This window comes from Erythrolamprus reginae, chromosome 8 (genome assembly GCF_031021105.1).
Source record: "Erythrolamprus reginae isolate rEryReg1 chromosome 8, rEryReg1.hap1, whole genome shotgun sequence".
NCBI lineage: Eukaryota > Metazoa > Chordata > Lepidosauria > Squamata > Dipsadidae > Erythrolamprus > Erythrolamprus reginae.
The window spans coordinates 20,114,586-20,141,056 of NC_091957.1; the positions used below are offsets into that span (position 1 = coordinate 20,114,586).

Here is a 26,471-nt window from a genome sequence, read left to right on the forward strand (position 1 = left end):
CTGCCCAGTAAGGAAAGCTTAGAGCCTGGAGGAAGCTGGCAAGAAACAAAAACATAATTTGGCGGATGCAATCCTGGGGAGTTGGGGGGTGGGTGTTTCTCTGTTTATATCTTTCCGGTCATAGGCAGAAGGTGCTGGGGAAGGGAATAAAGGCAGTAATTTATGCCAGAGAAGCAAATCAGAAATCGGCAGCTATTGGACAGAGAGATAGCTCACTGCTCAACAGACCAACTTCCAAATATATGCCATCCTTCAAAATATATAGTGCCCCCTGCATGATTGATACATATTTCCTCTAGCAAGCAGCTTAATATATTTTTAAAAACAGCTATCACTGGTAAGGAATTTTAAGCAAAAAAAACCCTTTTTCCTTATTCACACTTTTCTCTCTATTCTGGTTTACCTAAGTGACTGTAAATAACCTCTCTCTCTCTCCTTTTCTTCCTCCCTCCCCTTCTCTCCAAATGAAGGAGTCCCCCCCTTAAAGGAGTCCCCCCCTTAAAAATGGGAGGGGAGAGAAGAGCCAAGATGGGGAAGAGGAAGAAAGCACCTTCCTCCCTGTATTGACAAATAGAAAACAGCATGGGAACAAGGAGGTCTATTTTTAAATCAGCTGATGAGCACGTGTGAGGCAGGAATAGAAATGCAACTGCACCAGACAGCTTTCTCAAAGAGCTGTAAATCATGGCAGACCCCCACCCCCTTTTCCTCAGTCCTAATTGCCAATTCAGGCAGAGGAAAGGGAGGGATAAAAATACAAAATAGGCTGGGGTGGGGGTGGATTTAGGGGAAAGACAATGCATCTGAGAGCAGGAAGAACTCAGAATTGGCAGAGGAGAGAATGGCCATGTTGTACAATTTTAGACTCTGGTCAGAGGGATTTAAAGTCTGCTCTTTGAAGGTGATCTACAGTATCTATCTACCCACCCTTCCTCCATCCATCCATCCATCCATCCATCTTATTATTTCCTTGATTCTCACAACAATATAATACAAATAGACTTAATTGAAGACAACGTTGAAAAAGCATTGTGCAGCCTAAAACCTTCTCTGTCAATCGTACCTGATGGACTATATGCATATTTCCTAAAAAAGCTCTCCCGAAACATAGCTGAACCCCTAAGCATAATCTTTGAAAAATCCTACAGGACTAGTTCCTACCTATGGTCACTAGCCATGATCATCCCCATCGTCAAAAAGGGAGATCCCAATCTAGTAGAAAACTACAGTCCAATCTCTATCCTGAGTCATATGCAAAGTCATGGAATCAATCATAAGCCAATCCATTACCCTCCACCTAGAAACTAACAGCCTACTTTCAAACAAGCAATTTGGCTTCAGGAAAAAAAATCAATTTGCAATCTACAACTACTACTCTGCAAAAACATCCGATTCCTAAGAGGTCAGTAAGGAGTGTGCATAAGCATAACAGCATGTCTACCATCCCTGTCCTAATGTTCCCTCTTATCAGTACCCATCTTGTGTATATAAAGTATGTTATATCTATGTATATTACCAATACGTACTTGACAAATAAATAAAATAAATGAATAAAATAAAAATACATTTCAAAGTAGGTTAAGCCAGCTCTGTTCCCTTTGGGTTAAGCAGGAGTCCTGCCTAATTCTTCCTCCTCCATCATGAGTATGTATGTGTGTGGAGGGAGGGAGGGATTCTTCTGAAGCATTCCTCATTTTAGATTTGGGACTTTGTTGTTTAGCTGCATAGTTGGGTAAAAAATATCAAATATTGTACAAAATGCAGTGAATGCTCATTTTGTTGCAGTGCTCAGTCCTTTCGGTGAATTCTTTGATTGCTACATAGATATGGAGTCTGTCTTGCTAGGTTGCCTTTCCCTTTTTCTACCAGATAATCTTGATTTACACTAACAACTGTCATAGTTTTTTTTTAAAGTGTGGCAATTTATTAAAATGAAAGTTGGCATTTGTGCATTATTGAAATATATCTCCGCCCTCCAAAAAAAAAGAAAGACAATTGAAAATCTTAACATAAAGACGGATACAGCCTAAAACTTTAACTGTCATCTTTTCTGGGTAAAGGTCTCAGCTGAGTAAAATTAGAGAGAAACTGAAGTCCCAGTAAGGCAAAATCAAGGAAGAACAAAGCTAGGAAGGCTAAATGAAACAAGGCAGAGATTGTGTTGCAAAAGCTTTGGGTCCAAGAGAGAAATAAGCACCATGGATAGCTCTGATGGCAAAACTGCGCAGTAATCCTGCTACTAAAGAAGTCAAAATGTTGCTTTAGCAACAAATAAAAATTGATCTCAAAGAAGCAGATCCACTTAGGGAATAGAATAGAATATTTTTATTCTATTCTTATAGAATAAAAATAGAATATTTTTATTCTCTTTTATTCTATTGGATTAGACACACAAGGAATTTGGCGCATATGCTCTCAGTGTAGATAAAAGATACATTCAACAGAAATCATTAAGGTGCAACACTAATAGCAATGATAGTCCAGGTACAAAAAAGCAATTCAGTCATATTAGGAACCAGTCAATATAAATTGTAAGGATACAATTTATATTGAATAATGGCTTTTGGTTATGGCTGTCCATAATTCCTGAAGGAATCAAGGAAGTGGTGTTTTGTAACCAGTGAGGTTTGTTGTTGTTGTTGTTGTTGTTGTTGTTGTTTTGAAGAAAGCTACTGGGATCAGACCTGGGAATCTGTGTGCTATGCAGGGATCTGCCAGAAAGTCTTGCTGTTATTAAAAGTTTTATAGGGACTGATTTGTGCATTTTGCATCTCTTTGAAATACAAAGAGATGACCAGCCCTATTTCTTCGCTGGCCAATTGACAACCTTAGCTGGAAAAGGAATCCATCCATTGTATTTCTTTTACCTTTCCCCCTTTTATTTTATTTTCTTTTTTCCCCTGCTCCGAGGATATTTGCAACTTTTGACTGCCATCTAGCGGAGTCAAGATCTGCTATTCTCAGGATCTGCTAACAGGGAAAGTAGAGATTCTCAAAAAGATGCCATAAAAGTTGAGATGGTGAATCAGAACTGGAGAAACCTAGATTTGAATCTGATTTTGGCCACAGAATCTTGTAGGTGACTGTTTACTTCTTCCTTTCTCATGCTAAGACTGTGTAGAGGGAAATTCTCCTTCCATAAAGGGATCACAAGAGCTTCTTTGTCAGTATTGAATGGAAACTTTTCATCAGGCTGATCTCCTTGCCTAGAAGATGAAGTATTTGCATTCCACTTCAGTCTTATTAAATCTACTGCTCAGCCAACCAGAAGCTGATCAGATTTATTACAGGAGAGAGAAAAAAATCCTTTCTTTTCTTGGATCCGTTCATAAATGTGTTGTGACATCTTTGGGATTTTCCATGGTAGCTCCTGACTATATCCCACAGCCTCCAAACTCATAGCTATACTGTATTAACGATCTTCAGCATTTGATATTCAACGAATAGATCAATTTAGTTTCGGTTGCTGCAAAGCATGGGAATGGAATGTGTTGCTTATCTTTCAACTCCACATCTGAAGCACGGCTAATTTTTTTGGTCTGTTTAGCAAGTAAATGGGTCAGAGCCTGTTTAGGAGAAAATGCCTGACTGGGGCTAAAGGTGTTTAGAAAATATTTTAATTCTCTGCCTTTATTGTGCTACGATGAAAGAAGACATTAAAATTAAAGAAGGTGGGGAAGCAATGTCAAGATTGTTGAATTCCACCTCATCTACTATTTCCAGGATTCTTTTGAGAGAATGATAATTTAAATCAGAGCTAGGCAACCTGCTGCCCTCCAGAGGTTCTGGATCAGCTCCTATTAGCTTCATCTGATACCAAAAATAGCCATGGTCCAAAGCTTCGGGAGCCTGCAAACATGTTTGTTTAAAGGAGTAAACTGGGGCAGAAGCTATCCATTTGTGATGTCAAATCCCTGAGAATGTTTCGTTATCTGTCATTCTGAAAGAAAAAAAACCAGATCTAAATCCTAGTATTTTGGCTCTTTCAACGGCATAGCCATGTTGAATGTCGAAGTCTTACAAACCCCAGCTGTAATCATTGATAATGGATCTGGGTCTTGCAAAGCTGGGTTTTCTGGTGAGACTGAACCAAAATCCATTGTCCCATCCATGGTTGGCCACTTCAGAGAGAAACCTGAGAAAATTTACATTGGCGGTGAAGCCGTGGCCAAGAAAGGGATCTTGCTGAGTTATCCTGTTCAACGTGGGATTATTTCCTGTTGGGATGATATGGAGAAGCTGCTGAGATATATCTACGAACATGAACTTAAAGTGAAGCCCAGCACAAGGCCTGCGTTTCTTTCAGAGCCCCCCAGAAATCCGCTGAATAATCGGGAAAAAATCACAGAGCTCATGTTTGAAAGCTTCAAGGTTCCGGCTTTGTACCTCGCAATCCAAGCGACACTAGCTTTGTACACTTCGGCTCGTACCCTTGGTTTGGTGCTGGATAGCGGAGACGGAGTGACTCATGCTGTCCCAATTTATGACGGATACTGCTTACCTCACGGGGTATCCCGGCTCCCTCTGGCAGGAAGGGACGTGACAGACTACTTTGCCAATCTCCTGATGGAGAACAATCCCGGTTTAGTGACCCGAGCCAAGAAAACCGTATTGAAGCACATCAAAGAGAAATTTTGCTACGTGGCTTTGGATCCCAAACGAGAAGCTCAGAAGAAAGTGGAAGAGATCGTGAAGCTGCCTGATGGGAAGACCATCAAGATCCATCTGGCTCTCTGCCAAGCACCAGAAATCCTTTTTAAACCCAAGACCATTGGTGTTGAGGCACCAGGCATCCATACTATGATCACCAAGAGCATCCGGAAGTGCGACAGGGACATTTGGGCTCCCTTATATGGAAATGTGGTCCTTTCAGGAGGGTCATCTCTTTTCCGGGGTTTGGATGAAAGAATTTTTAAAGAGATTGAGCATCACGTCCCAAACGGGGTTCCCATACGGATCATAACGCCCCCGGAAAGGTCCTGTGCAGCTTGGGTGGGTGCGTCAATTATTAGTAACTTGGTATCTTTCCAACCAATGTGGTTTACCCATGAGGACTACAAAGAATTTGGGGTGGCTGGGATTCACCGGAAGTGTTTTTAGGAAGCTGGGATATCAAATTCCGCTGACGAAAACATAGGAAAAAGTGTTTAAAGGAACCAAAAGCAAATTTTTAAAAGCTGATTTGGCAGACTTACAATGATTAAAAGTGTAAGGACAGTCTGTTGAGCAATAGGTCTCTTGGTTTTGGACAAGGTCTTCATATTCGGATTATATACATCAGTTTAGCCTCATTTGAGAAGAGAGGTGGTTTACATTTAGTATAGGGAGTATGATAAAAAAAAAATCAGGCTTCTCCCAGATTTTCTAATTTTTTTCCTGCCAAGAGGAAAGTAAAAATTCATAAGATAGGAAAGGAGAAGGGCCTGATTAACCCTGGTTTGTTTGTTTTTTTAAAAAACCCTTTTTTTGGCTTTTGCAATTTTCCAAGTGGAGGATTTTATAGTTGACGGGCCGGTTAAAGTTATATTACAGGCACCACAGTTAAATCTCTCATTTGGTTATTAAGGGTGCATTTGGGCCTAAATGTTAACAAATCTTGGAATTAAGTTGCTAGGAAAGAAGACCATTTCTCTAGGCGCGCACACCAACCTATATTGTCCAGGTAGACGGTGCATAGAAACAAGATCAGGATGTCCAGGGGGAAAGCATTTTGAAATTCCCTGATATTTCTCTGACATTTCCCTGTAACTTGTGATCTAGTTAAGGTGTGGTCGTAGAAGACGTCATACCAAATGGCTAAGCCGTGCTGAAATATTGGTAGCTGAGGAAGCAAGTTGTTGCCAGTTATGCTCGTTTTTGCTTGACTCTGCCAGGCAGCATGATTTTACATGATTTCCCCCCGACTTTTAAACATTTTAATAGTCCCCCCCCCCGATTTATTCCATTTTCCCCCACAAATTCCCTGATTGTTCCCAAACCGCCAATTTCCCTGATAATTCCCTGATTTCCCAGGTTTGCTGGACACCCTGAAGATATTCGACATTAACTCCTAATAATGGCATTCACACAACATGCTAGTTTTAGTCAAGATTGAATTTGAGTCTTTTTTTAAAAAGCAAGGTAGAGTCCTGGGCAACTGAATGGAGCTGAGTGTTTATTGGCCCACTGCCCTTCTTGTTACCATTGCAGAGCTTTGTTCAGCAGATGTATTCTCACTGTGCAGAGAGAGGGAGGGAGAAAAGGAGGTAGAAAGAAAGAGAGGTGGGCCACCACATCACTCCTACGTTTTAACATGATGTAAAATATAAATATGGATAAGCTGATCGGCCGCTTAATTGTCCCAAAAGTAGAAAGCGGGTTGATTTTCATGACTGGGACAAGCGTCTTATGTGAATGCAGCCTCATTGTACTCAAGGGAAGTCAGATTCAGAGCTGACCCGTGAGATCATAACTCTGGGAATACCTAGCCAGCATATGGGAGGTGTAGTCCCGGTCCTCTGGAAGGCCCTGTTGGAAACGAAAGCCCGTCAGGAACCTCCTCCCCGCCTTTCAAGACTCCATTGCTTTGCCTGAGGTAACAGCAAGGGCTCACGGGAAATGTATTTCCTCCCAGTGGCGCAAAGGCCGCTTGGGGCCGAACGCTCCATGCTCGCCTACAAATCCCAGGATGCCTCGAGCGACACGACGGCGGTTAAACGGATAATCCACGGCGCGGCGTGCAACAGCTGCTTCCGCGGCCATTAGGTCGGCGCTGTTTCCCCGCCTCCGGGCCTTTGCCTTTTATGGAGCGCCGGAAACTGCTTTTAAAGAGGGCGAGTATGGGAGTTATCTCCCCTATTCCTGTTTCTCCTCACAGATTTGGCTGGAGGGGGGGAAGGGGAATAAACAAACAAAAAAACCCACTCACACTTTTACCTCACGGAACTATAACCAACGAAACGTGAGGGGAGGTTGGACGGCCGTTCTGTCCCTTTCCCCCTTTATGGTTTGGCAAGCCGGAACAGCAGAAGCGAAGGGGCGGTGGAAGAACCCCGACACGTCGCCCGGGCCCCGCCTCTTCCGCTGTGTGCGGCCGCCATTTTGTTCATGTGAGGGAGACGCGAAGGAGAAGGAGGAAGCCACCGGGAGGAGACGCCGCCACCTCTTCCCCGCCATCGTCGGGAGCGTCGCCGCGGGCCCTCGACCGGGCCTACACCCCTCCACAGCCCCTATTACTCTCTCTCTACCTCTTGCCGGGGCGGGGAAGCGCCCCGCCAGCCAGCCATGCCCTCCTCGCCGCTCCGAGTGGCTGTGGTTTGCTCCAGTAACCAAAACCGCAGCATGGAGGCCCACAATATCCTCAGGTAACGCCAGGCCTGCCCACCTTTCGACGACCCCTCGAGGAAAAAGGGGGCGCGGGCGGGGTTGAATCGGGCAGGGAGGGAGAGGGCCTCCCCCCCATCGTCGTCACCGGCTTCTCCCTAAAAATAACGACGCCATTTAAACACACTGAAGCTGAGGGGATATTCTTCCCCCTTCGTGCCGGCAGGAAGAGGGATTTCTCTATAGAATTTTTATTTTTATTCCTTTTTATTTAATTTTTTTTAAAAAGAGCAGCCGGCAAGGAAGGTTTTGAGTCATAACCCCAAATATTTGCATCCTCTTGCCTGCCTGTCTAAGAACGCTTCCCCCACCCCCGATGATTTAGTAGAATTGTGCATTTATTACAGTTCTGACAATTAGAATTCTAACTATTGGAATTCTAATAAATGTATTAGAATTCGAATAATCGATTCGGATTCGTTCTAGTAATTTATTGGGGTTCTAATTAGAATTCTAGCAGTTAGAATTCTAATAAATTGGAATTCTGATTCGTTCTAATAATTTATTAGGGTTCTAATTGTTAGAATCCTAGCAATTAAAAATCTAATAAATATATTAGAATTCTAATAATTGATTCCGATTTGTTCTAATAATTTATTCGGGTTCTAATTATTAGAATCCTAACAGAAATCGAATGAATATATCAATTCTAATAAATGTTAGAAATCTAATAAATACATTAGGGTTATTATAATAATAGAATCTATTATTATAATCCTAATATATTTATTAGGTCTCTGTTAGATTCATTAGATTTGTTCTAATAATTTATTGGGATTCTAATTATTAGAATTTTAACAATTGGAATTCTAAAATATATTAGAATTCTAATCATTGATTCTGATTCATTCTAATAATTTATTAGGATTCTAATAGTTAGAATTCTAGCAATTGGAAGTCCAACAAATATATTAGAATTTGAATAATTGACTCTGATTCATTCTAATTTATTAGGATTCTAATTATTAGTATCCTAGCAATTAGAATTCTAATAAATATATTAGAATTCTAGTAATTGATTCAGATTCGTTTTAATAATTAAGATTCTAACTATTGGAATTCTAAAATATATATTAGAATTCTAATCATTGATTATGATTCATTCTAATATTGGAATTCTAATCATTGATTTTGATTTGTTCTAATAATTCTAATCCCTAGAATTCTAATAATTAAATCAATTAAAATTATGTAGCCCCTATTGCCTTAGGAGTTAAATGTGGTGTGTATAGATGCCCGCTCTTCTTATTTTGTCTCCCCCCTCCCCAACAACAACGCTATGAGATAGCCAAGTTTGTAAGAGTCCCTGGCCTGAAATCATCCATTATGTATTGGGGCTGCATTTCTTATGCTTAACTAGCTGCCTCTGGATAAATGAAGATTCCCCCCCCCCCTTCCTGAAATGCACTCACCCAACAACCTTTTTGGTACATCAGATGCTTCTGATTCACATCTCCATTTCCTCTTTGGTGTTTGGATTAGGGAAATTCCCTAATTCAAAGAGAGTGGGTATAACAACAAGGCAAACTCAACTCCAGCTGGGTTCTGCCTAATTTGCTTCATTTATGGCAACAATACAGAGAGGGATGGCCACTATACCTTCTTCCTGTGGTGTGTTTTAACTCCCTAATCAAGACTCTGAATTAATAAGCCATTCAGGGGCTGACAACCCCCCTCCTCCCCTTTGTGGAGTTAAGTTAAATGCTGCTACCTGGATGGGACAAAGGTAAGACTCCCTGGATTTGAATTTAGATTTTGGTGGTTACACAGACATATCCATTTATAGAAATTCACTCCCCCCCCAAAGGTGTTTCTGATTTACATTTCCTGGTGGCCTCTCCTCCAGATAATAACCTGATCTGACTCTGCTTTGGTTTCTGCGATCAGCCACAAATGTCTAGACACTGCTACAACCTCCTTTATCCCTGTGTTTCCTGAAATTCCACACTTCTAGATCTGTTGCTACACCTTCCATCATCCAGTGCTGCCTAGAACAGTAGTGTTAACAATAGTCTACAGTGAGAACTGTTCTAGATACTTGAGAGATGGTGGGAGAAGAAAACTATACCTTGCTGTCAGTTTATGCTTGCTTTCCAGAAGAACTTTCCTAAGGCGTTGTTCAGTGCCTCTTTTAAAAAGAAACCACTTCCTGACGTGTAATGGCTGTTCAGTTTTGGGGTGGAGCTTCCTCTAGCATGACAGAATGATTGTGGCAATTTTATCTTGCCCTCCTTTAAAGTTCATTAGAAGAGAGAGACAGATTTTTAAAAAAACCTTTTCAGCTGGTATGTTCAGGGAGTAGAAAGGTACATTTTTAAAATCCTTGCCAGGTTTCTTTCAGTCTTCCACTCCCCACCCCGCAGCTCCACCATGTAAATGCCGATTTACAGGCACCCTGTTGTAATTTAAATACCACTTCCTTCATAGAATTTGTAGTTCTTTCCTTTTCAGATTCATATCTAGGGCCATCGTGTTCTTTGCTCAGCCTCTCCCTTCTGACAGAGTTACTCAATAATGTTTTAACATTGTGTTTGCTTCAATGTTGTTCAGAAGGCTTCCTGTGCACCATTTCCTTTACAAGAGAGCTTGAAATATATGCTAACCACAATTTAAACCAAGTCACTGAGAAGAAATGGGGGTGGCAAGCACTTTAGGCTCTTGAAATTCCAAACTGTTCAGGGGAGGGGAAAGGCGGGGTGGCGCAGTGGTTAGAGAGTGCAGCCCTGCAGGCTACTTTAGCTAACTGCTAACTTTAGTTCACCAGTTCAGATCTCACCATAGGCTCAAGGTTGACTTAGCCTTCCATCCTTCCGAGGTGGGTGAAATGAGGACCCAGATTGTTGGGGGCAAGAGGCTGATTCTGTAAACCGCTTAGAGAGGTCTGTAAAAAGCTCTATGAAGCGGTATATAAGTCTAAATGCTATTCCTATTGCTAATTCAGTAAAGACTACAGAGTCCTCAATGCTGTCTGAGTTTGGTTGTTCGTTTGGATATTTGGATGTTACCTACCCAGCACCCACCCTTCAATCCTGAGCTGCAAATAATTCTCTTCTATTGACATCCATACAGATGGGGCCTGTGATTGCAATGCTGGGTTTAGTTGGAAGAGGAAAAATGAAGGGTCTGAGGGATAGAATGGAGTATAAATAGTCCTCAGCGTACAACAGTTATTTTTAGTGACTGTTCAAAGTTACAACGGTTTACAACGACTTACAACTGTTTTTCACACTTATAACCGTTGTGGGACCTCCATGGTCATGTGATCAAAATTAAAAAGTTTGTCAGCTGACTCATATTTATGATTCATATTTATTATCAATATATGATCAAGTGACCCCACTTCTTTTAGAAGCAAAGCAAAGTCAGTGGGAAAGCCAGTCTCACATAACAACCACTCAGCTAATTTAACAACAGTGATTCACTTAACAACTGTGGGGAGAAAAGTGGTGAAATGGGGCAAGGTTCAACATAGTGACAGAAATGTTGGCTTCCATTATGACTCTAAGTTAAGAACCGCCTGTAGTTTGTAGAAGGGGCATAGCTGACTAGAAAGCTAAACACGCTTGCTTAAGCAACGGCGATCGCTTGTTTTCCAATCTTCTCAATCTACCCAGAGCCAGCTTCTAAGTTAGGACTGTGAGAGAAAGACTCGTAGGTGGTAATCTACAGACCATTTAGCTTTTCCTGTTTTAAGAGAGGTAGCATTGTGCCTGAGCTTCTCCAAGTCGGATTTTATAATTAACAGATTGGCGGTTTTACAAGTTCTGGGCTTAAAGCTTGGCATCTCTGCAATGTGAATCACTGAAAACAACCAGGCAGCTTGGTTGACATTACATAATTTTGCAGCTGGTTTGTTGCATATTTGGGTGCCAGCCTTTGAACCCAGGATCTATAACCTAATTTGTTGCTCCCTTTTTTTTGTTTTGATTCATCAAGAGCCTCTTCCCTTTTTTTCCTCCTCCGAAAATGCAGCCTTACAGTCAGCAAAAATCTGTTTCCCAGGCGGAAGGATCCATTAGAACTCCTGAGTATAACGCATAAGTAAAGGCGCCTGGGGGCCGATTTGTCACTGCAGATTTACAGTGAAGCTGCCAGTAAAATAGCTGTAGATGATATAATGTGCAATTATATTTTTGAATAAATGCCAGCAGGAAGCGCAGATCACGTGGAATGTATGCGTGCGTGTCGGATGAAGGAGCTCTCAGCAAGGAAATTATTTTCCCCGAAGTCATCTATTGCTGTTATTCTCATATTCGCTTCATTACATTGCTTTGATATGTGATCGTAATCAAGTGACGTGCGGTAAGATTGAGAAAAATAAGGAGAGATTAGGAAATTTACAATTCAGAGGCCAAGTCTATCTGCTTTGGGACATTTTATGATGAAAACTTGGAGTTTATTTTTGAATTTACATCCCTGGCTGATCCAAAAGTAATGATTCACTGCTTAACATGAAAACATGCAATGAAGGAACAGGGATCGGTATTAGCCCCTTTCAAATACACTGCTCAAAAAAATAAAGGGAACACTCAAAGAACACATCCTAGATCTGAATGAATGAAATATTCTCATTGAATACTTGTTCTGTACAAAGTTGAATGTGCACAACAGCATGAGAAATTGATGGTCAATCAGTGTTGCTTCCTAAGTGGACAGTTTGATTTCACAGAAGTTTGATTTACTTGGAGTTATATTGTTTTGTTGGAGTGTTCCCTTTATTTTTTTGAGCAGTATATTTCCCTTTCCAGATGTGTTGGGCTACAGTCTTTCATTACTCCCTGCCGGGGGTATTATTATTATTATTATTATTATTATTATTATTATTATTATTTAGATTTGTATGCCGCCCCTCTCCGTAGACTTGGGGCGGCTCACAACAGTGATAAAAACAATACATGGTAACAAATCTAATAATTAAAATCTAAAATAACAGTTTTACATTACAAAAAAAAGAACAATAGATAAAATTAAAATCTCAGCAATCTGGAAGGGAAGCTGCCCTGTTGGAAAAAGCTGATCTAACACCCTGGCTTAATGTTAGGTTTGGTTAAATGATTTGAAACGGCAGAACAATTGCTTCTGAACAGCGACACTATATTTTGGTGGGCGGGTGGGCAGAAACTGTTTTGAGTGGTACGGCGGGCCTAGAGGGGGATCTCTCGCCTCACTATCAGGAGGCTGTGAGTTCGGTTCTAGGCAGAGGCAGATATTTGTCTCTCTGGGCACAATGAGAATATATCTGCTAAACAAATCTCATTGGCAACAGAAAGGGCATCCGGCCAGTAAACACACTGCTAGTGCCATTCAGTTGCCCAATCTCCACCCCGCAAGGAATTATGGGGTAGTTAAACAAAGATGAGGATGAGGATCTACGGAGAGGGGCGGCATACAAATTTAATAAATAAATAAATAAATAAATAAAATTGTTAGGTTTGCTTTTCCTAAAGCTCTTCTACAGAATCCCTGCTTCTGATTGATTCAAACTGAGCAGGGCAGTCTGCTTCAGAGATGAGTTGCCCGTTCCTCTAGAAATCCTTCCCCTTCACATAGATTCGATTTTGGGCCTGTTATGAGTAGACCACTGCGTGTCCTGCCCAGCATCTGAAGTGTTCGCCAGGGTTTTGAGAGACACACGTCAAACCTTTTAGTCTCCTCCAATTCCTTTTGGAATGACAATCCAAGAGAAATTCAAGACGATGGGACGATGATGAGACCTTCTCTCAAATGTATTTATTTTATTCATTCAAATTTTATGCTGCCCTTCTCCTTAGACTCAGGGCGGCTTACAACATGTTAGCAATAGCACTTTTTAATGGAGCTAGGGTATTGCCCCAACAATCCGGGCCCCCATATTACCCACCTCGGAAGGATGGAAAGCTGAGTCAACCTTGAGCCGGTGATGAGATTTGAACCGCTGACCTACAGATCAACAGTCAGCTTCAGTGGCCTGCAGTACAGCACTCTACCTGCTGCAACACCCCGGCTCTATAAATGCTTGTATCAAAAGTCCAAGGGATGGAATGAGATTCCTGTTAGTTATTCTCTGTAACAAGCCACTATCTATGGGACCGTCTTCTGCCTCACAGTGACCGATTAAGTTGCACAGAGTCAGCCTTCTCCAGGTCCCATTGGCAAAGCAATGCTAGCTGGCATGACCACGGGGAAGAGCCTTCTCTGTTGGGCCCCGGTCCTCTGGAACCAAGTCCCCCCCCCCCAGAGATTCGTAGTGCCCCCACTCTCCTTGCCTTCTGAAAAGCATTGAAAACACACTCCTTGCCTTCTGAAAAGCATTGAAAACACACTTATGCCAGCGGGCTTGGGGCAGTGAGTTTCCGCTCTGGCCTTTAGTACGAATGAGAGATAACAGTAACAACAGAGTTGGAAGGGACCTTGGAGGTCTTCTAGTCCAGCCCCCTGCCTAGGCAGGAAAGCCTATACTACTTCAGACAGATGGTTATCCAACATCGTCTTAAAAACTTCCAGTGTTGGAGCATTCACAACTTCTGGAGGCAAGCAGTTCCATGGATTAATTGTTCTAACTGTCAAGAAATTTCACCTTAGTTCCAAGTTGCTTCTCTCAAAGCATCTGAGGCTTGTTCTAGCCTCAGATGCTTTGGAGAATAGCTTGACTCCCTCTTCTTTTGTGGCAACCCTTGAGATACTGGAAAGCTGATATCATGTCTCCTCTGGTCCTTCTTTTCATTAAACTAGCCATGCTTTTATTTTTTACTTGTTTTTATTCTAAGTATTGGAGTACAGTGTTCCCTCGATTTTCGCGGGGGATGCGTTCCGAGACCGCCCGCGAAAGTCGAATTTCCGCGAAGTAGAGATGCGGAAGTAAATACACTATTTTTGGCTATGAACAATATCACAAGCCTTCCCTTAACACTTTAAACCCCTAAACTGCAATTTCTCATTCCCTTAGCAACCATTTAGATTATTACTCACCATGTTTATTTATTAAAGTTTATTTACAAAAATATTTATTAAAGGCGGACGAAAGTTTGGCGGTGACATATGATGTCATCGGGCAGGAAAAATCGTGGTATAGGGAAAAAAACAGCAAAGTATTTTTTAATTAATATTTTTGAAAAACCGTGGTATAGCCGTTTCGCGAAGTTCGAACCCGCGAAAATCGAGGGACCATTGTTACTATTTTACTGCTGCAAGCCGCCCTGAGTCCGCTAGGAGAAGGACTGGCCTGTAAATTCAAAAAATAAAATAAGTTATCCCATCATACCTTGAGAAAAATGGCTGATTCATCGGGATATTGCAGGATTGGCCCTTCCTTAGCTGCAGGGCTGATGATTGGTCTCCTTTAACTGGTTTCCACCATCAAAGGCAGTCATTAACTCCGTTTCTGGGTGAGGTCTTAAATTGAAACTGGGGCCAGTGAGTGCTTGGCTCAAGAAAAAGCAGATTGTCCCTGCCTGCTTGTTAATCGTTATCAGCTGACAACTGTTTTCCCAGTGAATTCCCTTGTCGGGAAGTTGGGTTCCTGACATTATTTAAAGAGCAGTTAATTCTAGTTTTGTATCTAGGAACTGTCTCCGTCCGTCCTTGTAAACGTTTAACAATATTGCTAACCATTCAACAGCTCACACAAAGAGCCGTCTGCCTCATTCCTGACCTAATGAGAAAAGCAGAAAATAGACTGGTCCTCGGCTTACGACCGCAGCTGTCGCTAAGTGAGACATTTGATAAATGCACTTTGCCCCATTTGACAACCTCCCTCGCCAAGCTTGCTCAGTGAATCAATGCACTTAAAGTTAGTCACATAGGTTGTTAAATGAACGGGCTTCCTCCTTGACTTTGCTTGTTGCAAAAGGAGATTGCGTCACACACACCAGAAAATGCAACCATCATGAATATGAATCATTTGCCAAGCGTCTGAATTCTGTTCACATGGCCATGGAGATGCTGCAGTGGTCAGGAGTGTGGAAAATTGGTCATGTCGCTTTTTTTTTTCCAGTGCAGTTGTAACTTTACACCAGGGGTAGGAAAAGTTGGCTCTTTTATGACATGTGAACTTCAACTCCCAAAATTCCTGAGCCAATCATGCTAGCTCAGGAATTCTGGGAGTTGAAGTCCACATATCATAAAAGAGCCAACTTTGCCTACCCCTGCTTTACATAGTCGCTGAAGGAACTGTCATAGGTCGAGGACTTACTTGTATATTTCCCGCCTCGCAGAGGTGGCTTTTAACTTTTGCCAAATATTCCATGTCTTTCTTAAGAGAAAGCTCCATTTTATAATAATAATAAAAATAATAATAAAATGTAATGTAATAATAATAAAAATAATAAATCTGCACGCATCATACAAAAAAATACATCATACAGCCCTAGATGCTTGGGAAGTGTTCAACTTGTGATATTGTGATACGAAATCCAGCATATCAATCTTGTTTGCTGTGTATTACTGGTTTTTTTGTGAATAATAATAATAGGTTGTTTTTCCAGTTTGAGAACATTCGGCTACTTGTTCAGGAAATAACTTCCTTCCCTTCCCCCCCTCCCTCCTTCCCTCCTAGTGTTCTTTAAATGCTGCCTTTAGGTTAAACTTTCTGATCAGGCTGGCACAATTACTTTGAGGGCAGTAATACTTTCAATATATTAGCAGAGAATTGGAAAAAAAGGTTCCTTAACTAATTCGGAAATCATACCCTTTTCTTCATATTCTACCAGCATGTGTGAGTATGTGTGTGTGTATGTGTGTGAGAGAGAGAGAGAGAAAGAGAGGGGAGAAGAGGGGGAGAGAGAGGAAAAAAAGAAAGAGAAAGGGGAAGAATGGGGGGGGAGAAAGAAAGAGAAAGAGAGGGGGAGAGAGAAAGAAAAAGAAAGAAGGAAGATAGGGGAAGAGAGAGAAAGATAAAGAAAGAGAGAGAGAGTTGCCAAGTTTGGGGACTCCTATCGTGGATGCTGAACTGATAAGACCCCAAACTATTTCAGACACCGCAATGGAGGCTTCCCCTTTATTATACTTTGGGGGGAAATTCTCTTCATCAAAGCAAGCTTTGAAAAATCTCAACTATAAGCAAATGCACGCATACTTACATTGAAAAACACCCATATAAGCAGTTCTTGATTTACAGCAGTTCATTTACTTTGAAGTTTCAACGGCTGTGGGGAAAAAAAGTGACATGACCATTTCTCACACTTACGACCGTTGGAAGTGTCCCCCTGGTCACGTGATCCAAAAACCATCATTGGCTTGGCAACTGACTTACATTTACGACCATTGCAGTGGCCCAGGGTCATGTGATCCCCTTTTGCAACCACCTGACTAGCAAAATCAATGGGGAAGCCAGCTTCACTTAATGGCTACCGTGTTACTAACTTAACAACTCCAGTGATTCACTTTGACCCATTGTCAAAGTGAATCAACTGCAGTTGTTAAGTTAGTAACCCTAACTTAAAACTGGCAAGAAAGGGGGCAAAATGGAACAAAGCTCAGTTAGCAAATGTCCCACTTAGCAGTATAAACTCTGGGCTCCACTGGGGTTCTCAGTCAAGGATAACCTGTAATACATGTGTTTATGAGCAGATTACACTTGTGTAACTCAACAGGCTTTATTTATTGATTTTTTTATTTGATTTGTATGCCGCCCCTCTCCGGAGACTCGGGGCGGCTAACAGCAATAATAAGACAGCATATAATAATAATCCAATACTAAAAACAATTCAAAACCCATTATAAAAACCAAACATACATACAGACATACCATGCATAAAATTGTAAAGGCCTAGGGGGAAAGAGTATCTCAATTCCCCCATGCCTGGCGGCAGAGGTGGGTTTTAAGTAGCTTACGAAAGGCAAGGAGGGTGGGGGCAATTCTAATCTCTGGGGGGAGTTGGTTCCAGAGGACCGGGGCCGCCAAAGAGAAGGCTCTTCCCCTGGGTCCTGCCAAGCGACATTGTTTAGTTGACGGGACCCGGAGAAGACCCACTCTGTGGTACCTAACTGGTCGCTGGGATTCGTGCAGCAGAACGCGGTCCCTGAGATAGTCTGGTCCGGTGCCATGAAGGGCTTTATAGGTCATAACCAACACTTTGAATTGTGACCGGAAACTGATCGGCAACCAATGCAGACTGTGGTTGGTGTAACATGGGCATATTTGGAAAAGCCCATGATTGCTCTCGCAGCTGCATTCTGCACGATCCGAAGTTTCCAAATGTTGAGCTTTAAGTGGTTAATCAAGTTTCTGGCCTGAACCTGATAAAACATATTAAAATGTTTGAAATACATTATGAAATAGATTCTGGAAGTTGTGGAGAGGCTGGTTTTTCAAATGCTCAAACTCTTCAAATTTTGAAACCAAACACGCCTTACTCACCAGATTATGTTTTGGCAGAGAAATAAAGGGTATATAGGTCATTCTGGTTATTCACACATCACAGGTTTTAGGGAAGCTACGCTGTTTCCTAGCTGCAATTTACAAGAAAGGACACCACGTCCCTACAACGTTTTCAATAAAAGGAGGTTTGAAATGTACGTGTGTGGGGGTTGTTTTTTCCACCCCTCCCCCCAGAAAAATGTACTGCAGATTTCTTGCTTTACTATTGCAAGGTTCAGGCCTTGTGGCATGGCAGATGTCCTCAAAACGATTTTACTAGGGAGCGTAGCTTAATGGCGAAGACTTTGTAGTCCGGTGGCATTTGAAACTCTGCAGGAACTTTCCTTATGCTTTACCGACTGAATAAGCAGCATTCCAGGCAATGCCCACTACATATTAATGAGTAATATGGTCATTTGGGTAATAATCATCATCATCATCATCATCACTGAGTTTTAAGTAGCTCAAACCATGCTACTTCTAGTCCAGTGATGGTGAACCTTTTTCCCCTCGGGTGCGAAAGCACGTGTGCACCCTATTGCACACACACAAATGCCCCACGCCCATGATTCAATGCCTGGGGAGGGCAAAAACGGCTTACCCAGCCCCCCCCCAGGCCCTCAGGAAGCCAAAAAACATCCGTGTCAGCTGAAAATCAACTGGCCAGCATGCACATCCATGTTGGAGCTAAGCTAAGGCTACCGTTCGCGTGCCGTCAGATATGGCTCCACTTGCCACCTGTGGCGCTCGTGCCATACGTTCGCCATCACTGATTTAGCCCGTGTGTTGAAGGGCAGTTTCCTGTTTTATATTCCTTATATTCCTAGGTTGGAATATAAGGAAGGTGGGAATTCTGTGTTTTGCTCCAATTCAGAATTCGGTGGGTGGCATCAGTTTGCCTGCTGCCAGTATTGTGGTCTAGCTTGCTTTTTTATTATCCTTGAATCCTCCTCCCCCCCCCCTCCAGTGTCCCCAGCCTGGAAATATAACTGCTCCCCATTTCCCCCCCCCCTTCAAAATATGGTCCAGGAAGTTGGCTGGATTTAGAGAGTTGATTTCACAATGTCCCAAGGGAAGCCAAAATTGCAGGTTTAGGGTACGTCGTTGATTTGAAGGAAAAGTGGGTTTTGTTCCTTGCCACAGCAGATAAGTGTGTCACTGCGGTTGTTAAATTAGTAATGTGAGGTTGTTAAGCGAATCAGAAAGTTGCAAATGGAGGGCAGGTGACCCTCCAAGAACATTGCAATTGTCATAAAAGCATGCCAGTTGCCAGGCGCCTGAATTTTGATCATGTGACCATGGGGATAGGTGAAAGAGTTGGGCCTAAATCACTTTTTTTTAGTGCCATTGAAACTGAATAATTCGCTAAGTGAAAGGTTGTAAGTCAAGGACTATCTGTATTGCAGATTAAAAGGAGTGTTTATTCGTTGTGAATTGCCATTTATCTGCTTTAGATGCCTCTGCAGTTTATTCTCCAAACAATCCCCCCCCCCCAAATGGAAAAGGTTTTGAATTTTATAGGCCTGTACCAAGCTCTCATTGGCAGCAGTCTTTTTCTTGCCTGTTTAAGTTAGATAGTTTTGAATTTTTTGTTCCCATCATGATTTTTGGCTGAGTTCCCCTCACCCACCCCCACCTTTTCAGCATGCCAGGAAACAGCAGCTGTCTTTCCCTGCTGTAGACATGGAACTTGAAAACACAGAACAAACACTACCCTATTTTTCAGAGTATAAAATGCACCTTTCCCACCCTAAAAGAGGCTGAAAATTTGGGTGTACCTTATACTAGCAGCCTCTGACAGCGTATAATCACAGTAACATGGTCAAAACTTTACTGCTTTAGTAATATAAGCAACATTCATATATTACCGTATTTTAGAATATAAGAGTATAACATGGACCTTTTCGCCCTCTTAAAAGAAGCTGAAAATTTGGGTGCTTTTTATGCTTTGAATGTAGCTTTTTCTAAGCTTTTTTGTCCAGCCCTAATGTGCTAAGGATCTTCCTGGCTTGCAGGCTTTTTTCATTGCTACTCCCTCTGAAGAATTTTTTTTCCAGCCCTAACCATGTTATGAAATAATATGCCGAAGCTGACCAGATTGAAGGACGCTAGCCAGATGAATACCTGGTGGGCAGTTCCCCCCCTAATTTCCTCCCCAAAAACTAAGGTCCATCTTATACTCTGAAAAATACGGTAAACTCTTATTAGGAGGCTAAAATTTAAGAGGTTTGATCAACCAAAAATCTTAATGCTGTTTCTCAAAGATGCAGTGCTAATCTGTCTTTGCTTTTGCACGCTAAGCCCAGAAAGTTGTATTGCTCACGGTATGGTGGAAGACAATGTCTTCTATTTTCCCTGTGTAGGTTTCCTTACTTTTCACACAGTTGAGGTAGAGGTTATTAAGTATACACTAAGTGTAGAGAGTAACCCTACCGTAGGCTAGGAGTGGGGAGGGCAAGTTCATTACAGATGGCGTCAATAGGACACAGAAGGTAGACTAACACGGTTTAGTGGTGGCACATGCTACTTTCCCAGTTCCCACCTGTTCCTGAAATCTAGTGGCATCTTCCTTTGGGAGTCCTTTGGGAGTTGGGCAGCATATAAGTCCAAATAAATAAATAAATAAATACATCTACAGAGGCTGGAATTAAAATTGAACCAAACAGCTGAAATTTGAGCCTCTTCAGGCGTTTCATTGGCTTACAACTCAATGCTGAACTGATGGGAGTGTTAATAACAGCATCCTATCAGTCTGGCCCAGTTCATTGGGGATTTGGGATGCTAGGACATATGTCATTTATTCTCCGTTCACTTCACCTGGGCTCCCACAACCCCGGCAGACACTTGAAACCTATCATCAATTTAGCCCTGGCTTAAGTGGATTTAAATAGCACCACATTTTTTTTAAGTGCTTAGAAAAAAATAAACTGGCAGGAGATTTAAAGCAAAGCATTTTGCTTTGCAAAATATAAATTCTACGGCAAACCTGCTTTTAAGTGTAATTTTACCACAGAAAGATCTATGACTGCTTTAGAAACATAGAAGATTGACGGCAGAAAAAGACGTCATGGTCCACCTAGTCTGCCCTTATACTATTTCCTGTATTTTATCTTAGGATGGGTCTATGTTTATCCCAGGCATATTTACATTCAATTACTGTGGATGGACCAACCACGTCTGCTGGAAGTTTGTTCCAAGCATCTACCACTTCCACTACAATAATATTTTCTCATGTTGCTTCTGATCTTTCCCCAACTAACCTCAGATTGTGCCCCCTTGTTCTTGTGTTCACTTTCCTATTAAAAACACTTCCCTCTTGAATCTTATTTACCCCTTTAACATATTTAAATGTTTCGATCGTGTCCCCCCTTTCCCTTCTGTCCTCCAGACTATCCAGATTGAGTTCATGAAGTCTTTCCTGATCAGTTTTATGCTTAAGACCATCCACCATTTTTTGGGTCTCACCAGCACTATACAGCGGGATCACAATCTCCCTCTTCCTGCTTGTTATACCTCTAGCTATGCAACCAAGCATTCCACTCGCTTCCCCTACCGCCTGACCGCACTGTTCACCCATTTTGAGACTGTTAGAAATCACTACCCCAAATCCTTCTCTTCTGAGCTTTTTGCTAACACAGAACTGTTTTAATTCACTTCTGCAGAGAAAGATAATGGCTGGGTTTATTGAAACACTTTGTTTTCAATTTACAAAAGGATTGCAGAGATCTTGCCATGTTTTTTCTAATTATTGCAGTGTCTTAATGCTCGCCTTTTTTGCTATGATTTCTGTATTCCGGTTTGGTGGTGGTGTTTTTTTAAGTCCCCAAAGTTGTTGATTTTGTTCAAAGAAATCATTGTTTTAACATGGAAATAGGGAAGATTTCTTTGGTCACTTCCTCCTTTGTTCCTCAGAACAACTGATGAAAGAGAATGTGATGACTAACGCAAGAACACCCAGTGGCTGTCATTGCACAACACTGACACACAAACCTAACACTGAAAACAGGGAACTGGAGTTTTTATTCTGCAATTGTTCTAGTTTCTCAATGTTACCTTCTGAACTGGTGTTTTCTTAATTCCAATAGGGGATAATTTTTTATTTTATTTCTTTCTCTCCACATATATCCATACAATGCAATATACCATCTATTTTCCATACAATAAAAGGCAACACAGTGTTAGTAAATCATATATAATCTCAAAAAATTCTTAATTCATCTATTTAATTTCGGCATCAATCATTTCCCTTCGCTGCCAACTTTCTAATTTTGTCATCCAGATAGACCACAATCATATTCTAATTATATTTCACCTTTAATATTTCTTCATGTATTTGTTTGTTTGTTTCTGTTTGGTTTTTTTTAGGTTTTAATAATAAAAGTCATATAAGGATTTTTAGCTTTTTAGATTGCGGTTCTGAATTAACCCAGGGTAGCAACTAGACTCCTGCCCCAAGCCAGCTTTCTCCATCACAGAGCCCTTGAGATGTGTCGGGACTCGAGTGCTCAGAATTCAGCTTACATGGCGTGGTAACCTTGGAGTCACTTGGTTGAGTAGACGTTCTGCAGATCACCTTGTCTGAGATCTCCAAAAGCAGGCCCCCATTTGTCCATTTCATGTGGGAACGGACAAATGGGGGCCGTGTGTCAGTGTTGCGCAACGACAGCCACTGGGTGTTCTTGCGTTAGTCATCACATTCTCTTTCATCTTCAAATTGTTTCCCACAACCTTTTTTTGTTTGCTGTGTCAGAGCTGTCGACCATGGGTCTCCGGTATCCACTGCAAGAGGAAGTCCTCTTCTGCCTCGTGAACCACTTCTTACTTAACGCACCCGAGACGAAGCGCAATTGGACGAGCTTAAACAGCACGGGATGATTTCAGTTGTCGGACCAGATGTCCATCTGGAGCCTGACTCACTTCCTAAAATTAGCCCTGTCATTTGCATTTGGAATGAGACAAAATGTTCTCGCTGGAATTCTCAGTTGATGGAGCAAAAAAAAAAAAAAGCGCTTATTGTGTTAGTTTGACGTGTGAGTGTGTGCGGAAGACTTAAAACGGTAGAGTTTCTGGGAGTTGGTTTCTGCTGCTGGGCCTCACCTTGAGTTTTTAAAACAAAACAAAACACGTCCCTCGTGGAAAAACCATTTTAACAGGAAATTTAATTTCCCTCGTGCTTCAAACGAGGAAAAATGAATGGTTCGAACTTGTTAAAAACACTCGGCACTCGGGCATAGGAAAGTGTTTCCTTCGCAACGGTTTGTAAAGATTTCAATTTATCCTTGTGACGGGATAGTCAAAAGAAATGGGCTCTGCTCAGTGATTTGTTTTTTTAACAACAGGTTGCTGTGTATAATGTCTAAAGTTTTAGGGCAGGAAATAAATGTATTTATTTGTTTTTTATTTATAGTCACTCTGGCTCTGGGTGGCTAACAAATTTAATAAATACATAAAAATAAAAGCCTCAGTCTTGGGCCTATAAGGAAGAATTCCAACAGCCCAAAGGGACAGTGAACCAAGTGACTACTGTCCCCTAAGCTTTGCTTGGCTTCACAAACCCAATCAAGATTCCAGTTTATTTTTGTGTGACCCCAATCAAATTGTTTTTTTTTTTAAATTTGGTTAAACAGTTGTGATCAAACAATGCCTTTGTGTAATGCACAAACCAGGCATAGGGTTTAGTACCATTTAACCTCCATACATGCCATGTTGTCATCCAGGATTTGAAAATGCCTTTTTAGGGAGAATTTCCTGGGCAGTGCCACGGATGTGGCCTTGAATTAAATTCTCCCTGAGAATGGAGTATTAAATTAGACGCTCCTTTGCATTGGCTACAGTCATTCGTTGGCCAGGGGCTAAGATCTAATCGCCCCAAGCCTGGCGGCACAAATGAGTCCTAAAGACACTTATGGAAGGCAAGGAGGGTGGGGGCAGTGTGAATCTCTGGGGAGAGCTGATTCCAGAGGGCTGCCCCCCCCAAAGAGAAAGCTGATTATCCCCACTTTGCCATAAATGAAAATGGGGCCCTTTTCTACCCAGGCAACTTATGACCAAAAAAAAAAAAAGCAGGTAAACATTGTTTGAGGAAATAGTGCAGTTGATCTGATATCACTTCTCAAACCTTTTGATTAACATGAAAGAGACAGCAGTATGGCCTTTAGGGGAAGCTTTAGGGGATTAAGATAGAAATCAGAAACATTGAATTACTGTGTTTTTTGGAGTATCAGACGCACCCTAGTTTTGGGGGAGGAAATAGGGAAAAGGTTTACCTAGCAGGTATTCATCATACTAGGGTCCTTAGTTTGGTTAGCTTCAGCACATTATTTTATCCCCTGGTTAAGGCTGAAAAAAACCTTGTTTGGAGAGAGTAGCAATGAAAACTGCAAAGATTTAGGGCTGGAAAAAAACATTATTCCGAGGGAGTAGCAATGAAAAAGCCTGCAAGTGGGTAAGAAGATTGTTAGCATGTCAGTGTTGGTGGGGGGAAGCTTCACAACCCCCCCCCCCCACACACACAAAAACCTACATTCAGAGTATAAGACGCACCCAAATTTTCAGCCTCCTTTAAGGGGAGAAAGGTGCATCTTATACTCCAAAAATACAGTACTCTTAATTGTTAATATGTGGTGCGACTTCTACACATGTCACTGGGCAAATACTCTATATTAATCAAAATTCAACTTTTGGGGCAAATATTTCTTAAGTTATTTGAAGACACAGACCAGGCAGGCAAAAGACACACGTTGGGGAAAGCTGGAGAAAGTGATTTAACTTCAAAAGGAAAGGGGGAGTTGTAAATAAATATTTACACCCAGATTAGGTGAGGTTAATTTCTGTAATGCTGGTGCTCCTTCCCCAATCTTGGGATCTCCAGATACCTTCTGATTCAAATTTATAGTTGACCTGGCCAAAGAAGAAATTGAAGTCTCCATTTTTGATGTTTGGGTAAATATATATATATGAACCTTCTATTGAATGAGTATTTATTTATTCTTTTTGACAAGCTTTTCTTCGGGCAGCCTTCCTACTCATTGGGATCTTGCTCGGTTGCCCATGGCAGCGTCAGTATGGCCTAGCTCAAGGTGTGCTTGTCTACCACATGGTTTCTTTCCTCTTCCTTCCCTGTTTCTTTCCCTTCCAACTTAAGATAATAAAAAGGCCTAGTGAGAATCTTTCTGAGGCAGGGCTTAGCAAGACAGATCTGAATTTCTTCTTAGAGGATCGCCCAGAACAGTGATGGAAAACCTTTTTTCCCTTGGGGGCTCAAATAGTGTGGGTGGGTGTTATCGTGCATACACGAGTGCCCACACCCATAATTCAATGCCTGGGGAGGTCAAAAACAGCTTCCCCACTCCCCGGAGGCCCTCTGGAGGTCAGAAACGCCCTGTTTCCCAACTTCTGGTGGACTCAGTAGGCTCGTGTTTTGCCCTCCCCAGACTTCCCTGGAGACAGGGGAGGGTAAAAATGGACTCTCCCGTCTCCCAGAGGCTCCCTGGAAGCCAAAATCGCCCTCCCAGAGCCACTGTGTGAACCAAAAATCAGCCGGCCAGCACAGACATGCATGTTGAAGCTGAGCTAGGGCAATGGCTCATGTGCCAGCAGATATGGCTCCACGTGCCACCTGTGGCACCCGTGCCATAGATTCACCATCACTGGCCTAGAAAGCCAATGCTGATACTTCTGAAATTAGTACGATGTTTTCTCTAGCCTCTGTTTCAATTCTGAAACTCCACTCTTCCTCCTTCGCCTTCCTCTTTGGGGGAGACCAAGAGAGCTGTATCATTTTTATTCATAAATTCTAAAAAAAAGTATTCTTTACAAGACTGGTTGCACTTCTGATCTTGAAAACATTTGCATCCAGTTTAGAAGTTGCTGAGATAACATTATCCCTGATGTAATGGGCAGGTTGGCAAGAGGGGTTACTGCTTGGCAATGGGTCATGGCACGTTCTTGTCTTGGTAGCATTCCACAACTTGGCATCTCCTGTGAAAAGAGGCCACAGGTGTGTCCACAATCTTCCACGTACATGATTTTCTCAGGATGTTTGTTGTCCTATATTGCAGGCATATGGGTTGTGGGTGGATGGTGGAACGGCACCAAGACCAATGATGCACCTCTCTTTTATAATATTTCCATCCTGCACAATACAGGGGGCAAAAGAAAGGTGAATAATCTCATCAAGTCTACCCTGCTGTGGACAATCAGAGTTGGTTAATTTGGGGTGGTAAACTAATTCTGATTGTCCATGGCAGCAGCTTAGATTCTGACATAGTTCGAGTAGACTCACTGAGATTAATGGAATTAATCACTATTATATATTATATAATACTTGTGATTTTAGTGATGTTTTAAATTGGTTTTTTATTTATACAGTGGTACCTCTACTTACGAACTTAATTTGTTCCGTGACCAGGTTCTTAAGTAGAAAGGTTTGTAAAAAGAAGCAATTTTTCCCATAGGGATCAATGTAAAAGCAAATAATTTGTGCGATTGGGGAAACCTCAGGGAGGGTGAAGGCCCTGTTTCCTCCCAGGAGATTCCTAGAGAGGCCCCATGGAGGCTTCTCCCCGCCTTTCCCAGCCCTGTTTCCTCCCAGGAGTTTCCTAGAGAGGCCCCACAGAGGCTTCTTCCTGTGTTTTCTGGTTACAGTTTCGGAGGCTCGGGGTTTGTAAGTGGGAAATGGTTCTTGAGAAGAGGCAAAAAAATCTTGAACACCCGATTCTTATCTTGAAAGGTTTGTAAGTAGAGGCATTCTTAGGTAGAGGTGCCACTGTAT

General features: G+C 41.9%; 2 protein-coding genes across 2 annotated transcripts in view; both read left to right on the forward strand.

The window, feature by feature from the left end:
* Nucleotides 1-3,999: 3,999 nt before the first annotated feature.
* Nucleotides 4,000-5,100, forward strand: LOC139170753 (actin-related protein T2-like). Its single transcript, XM_070758249.1, has one exon. It carries the CDS (start codon nt 4,000-4,002, stop codon nt 5,098-5,100), a length of 1,101 nt encoding a protein of 366 aa, XP_070614350.1.
* Nucleotides 5,101-7,078: 1,978 nt separating this feature from the next.
* Nucleotides 7,079-26,471, forward strand: part of SSU72 (SSU72 homolog, RNA polymerase II CTD phosphatase) — a 49,195-nt gene continuing 29,802 nt past the window's right edge. The window contains exon 1 of the mRNA XM_070759191.1: nt 7,079-7,343. Within this exon, the coding sequence (XP_070615292.1) occupies nt 7,264-7,343 (80 nt within the window). The 5' untranslated portion in view covers nt 7,079-7,263. The remainder of the gene's footprint in view (nt 7,344-26,471) is intronic.

Bases quoted from the DNA above. Each gene is read 5' to 3' on its own strand.
- LOC139170753 (XM_070758249.1), top strand. From the start codon at position 4,000: ATGTTGAATGTCGAAGTCTTACAAACCCCAGCTGTAATCATTGATAAT.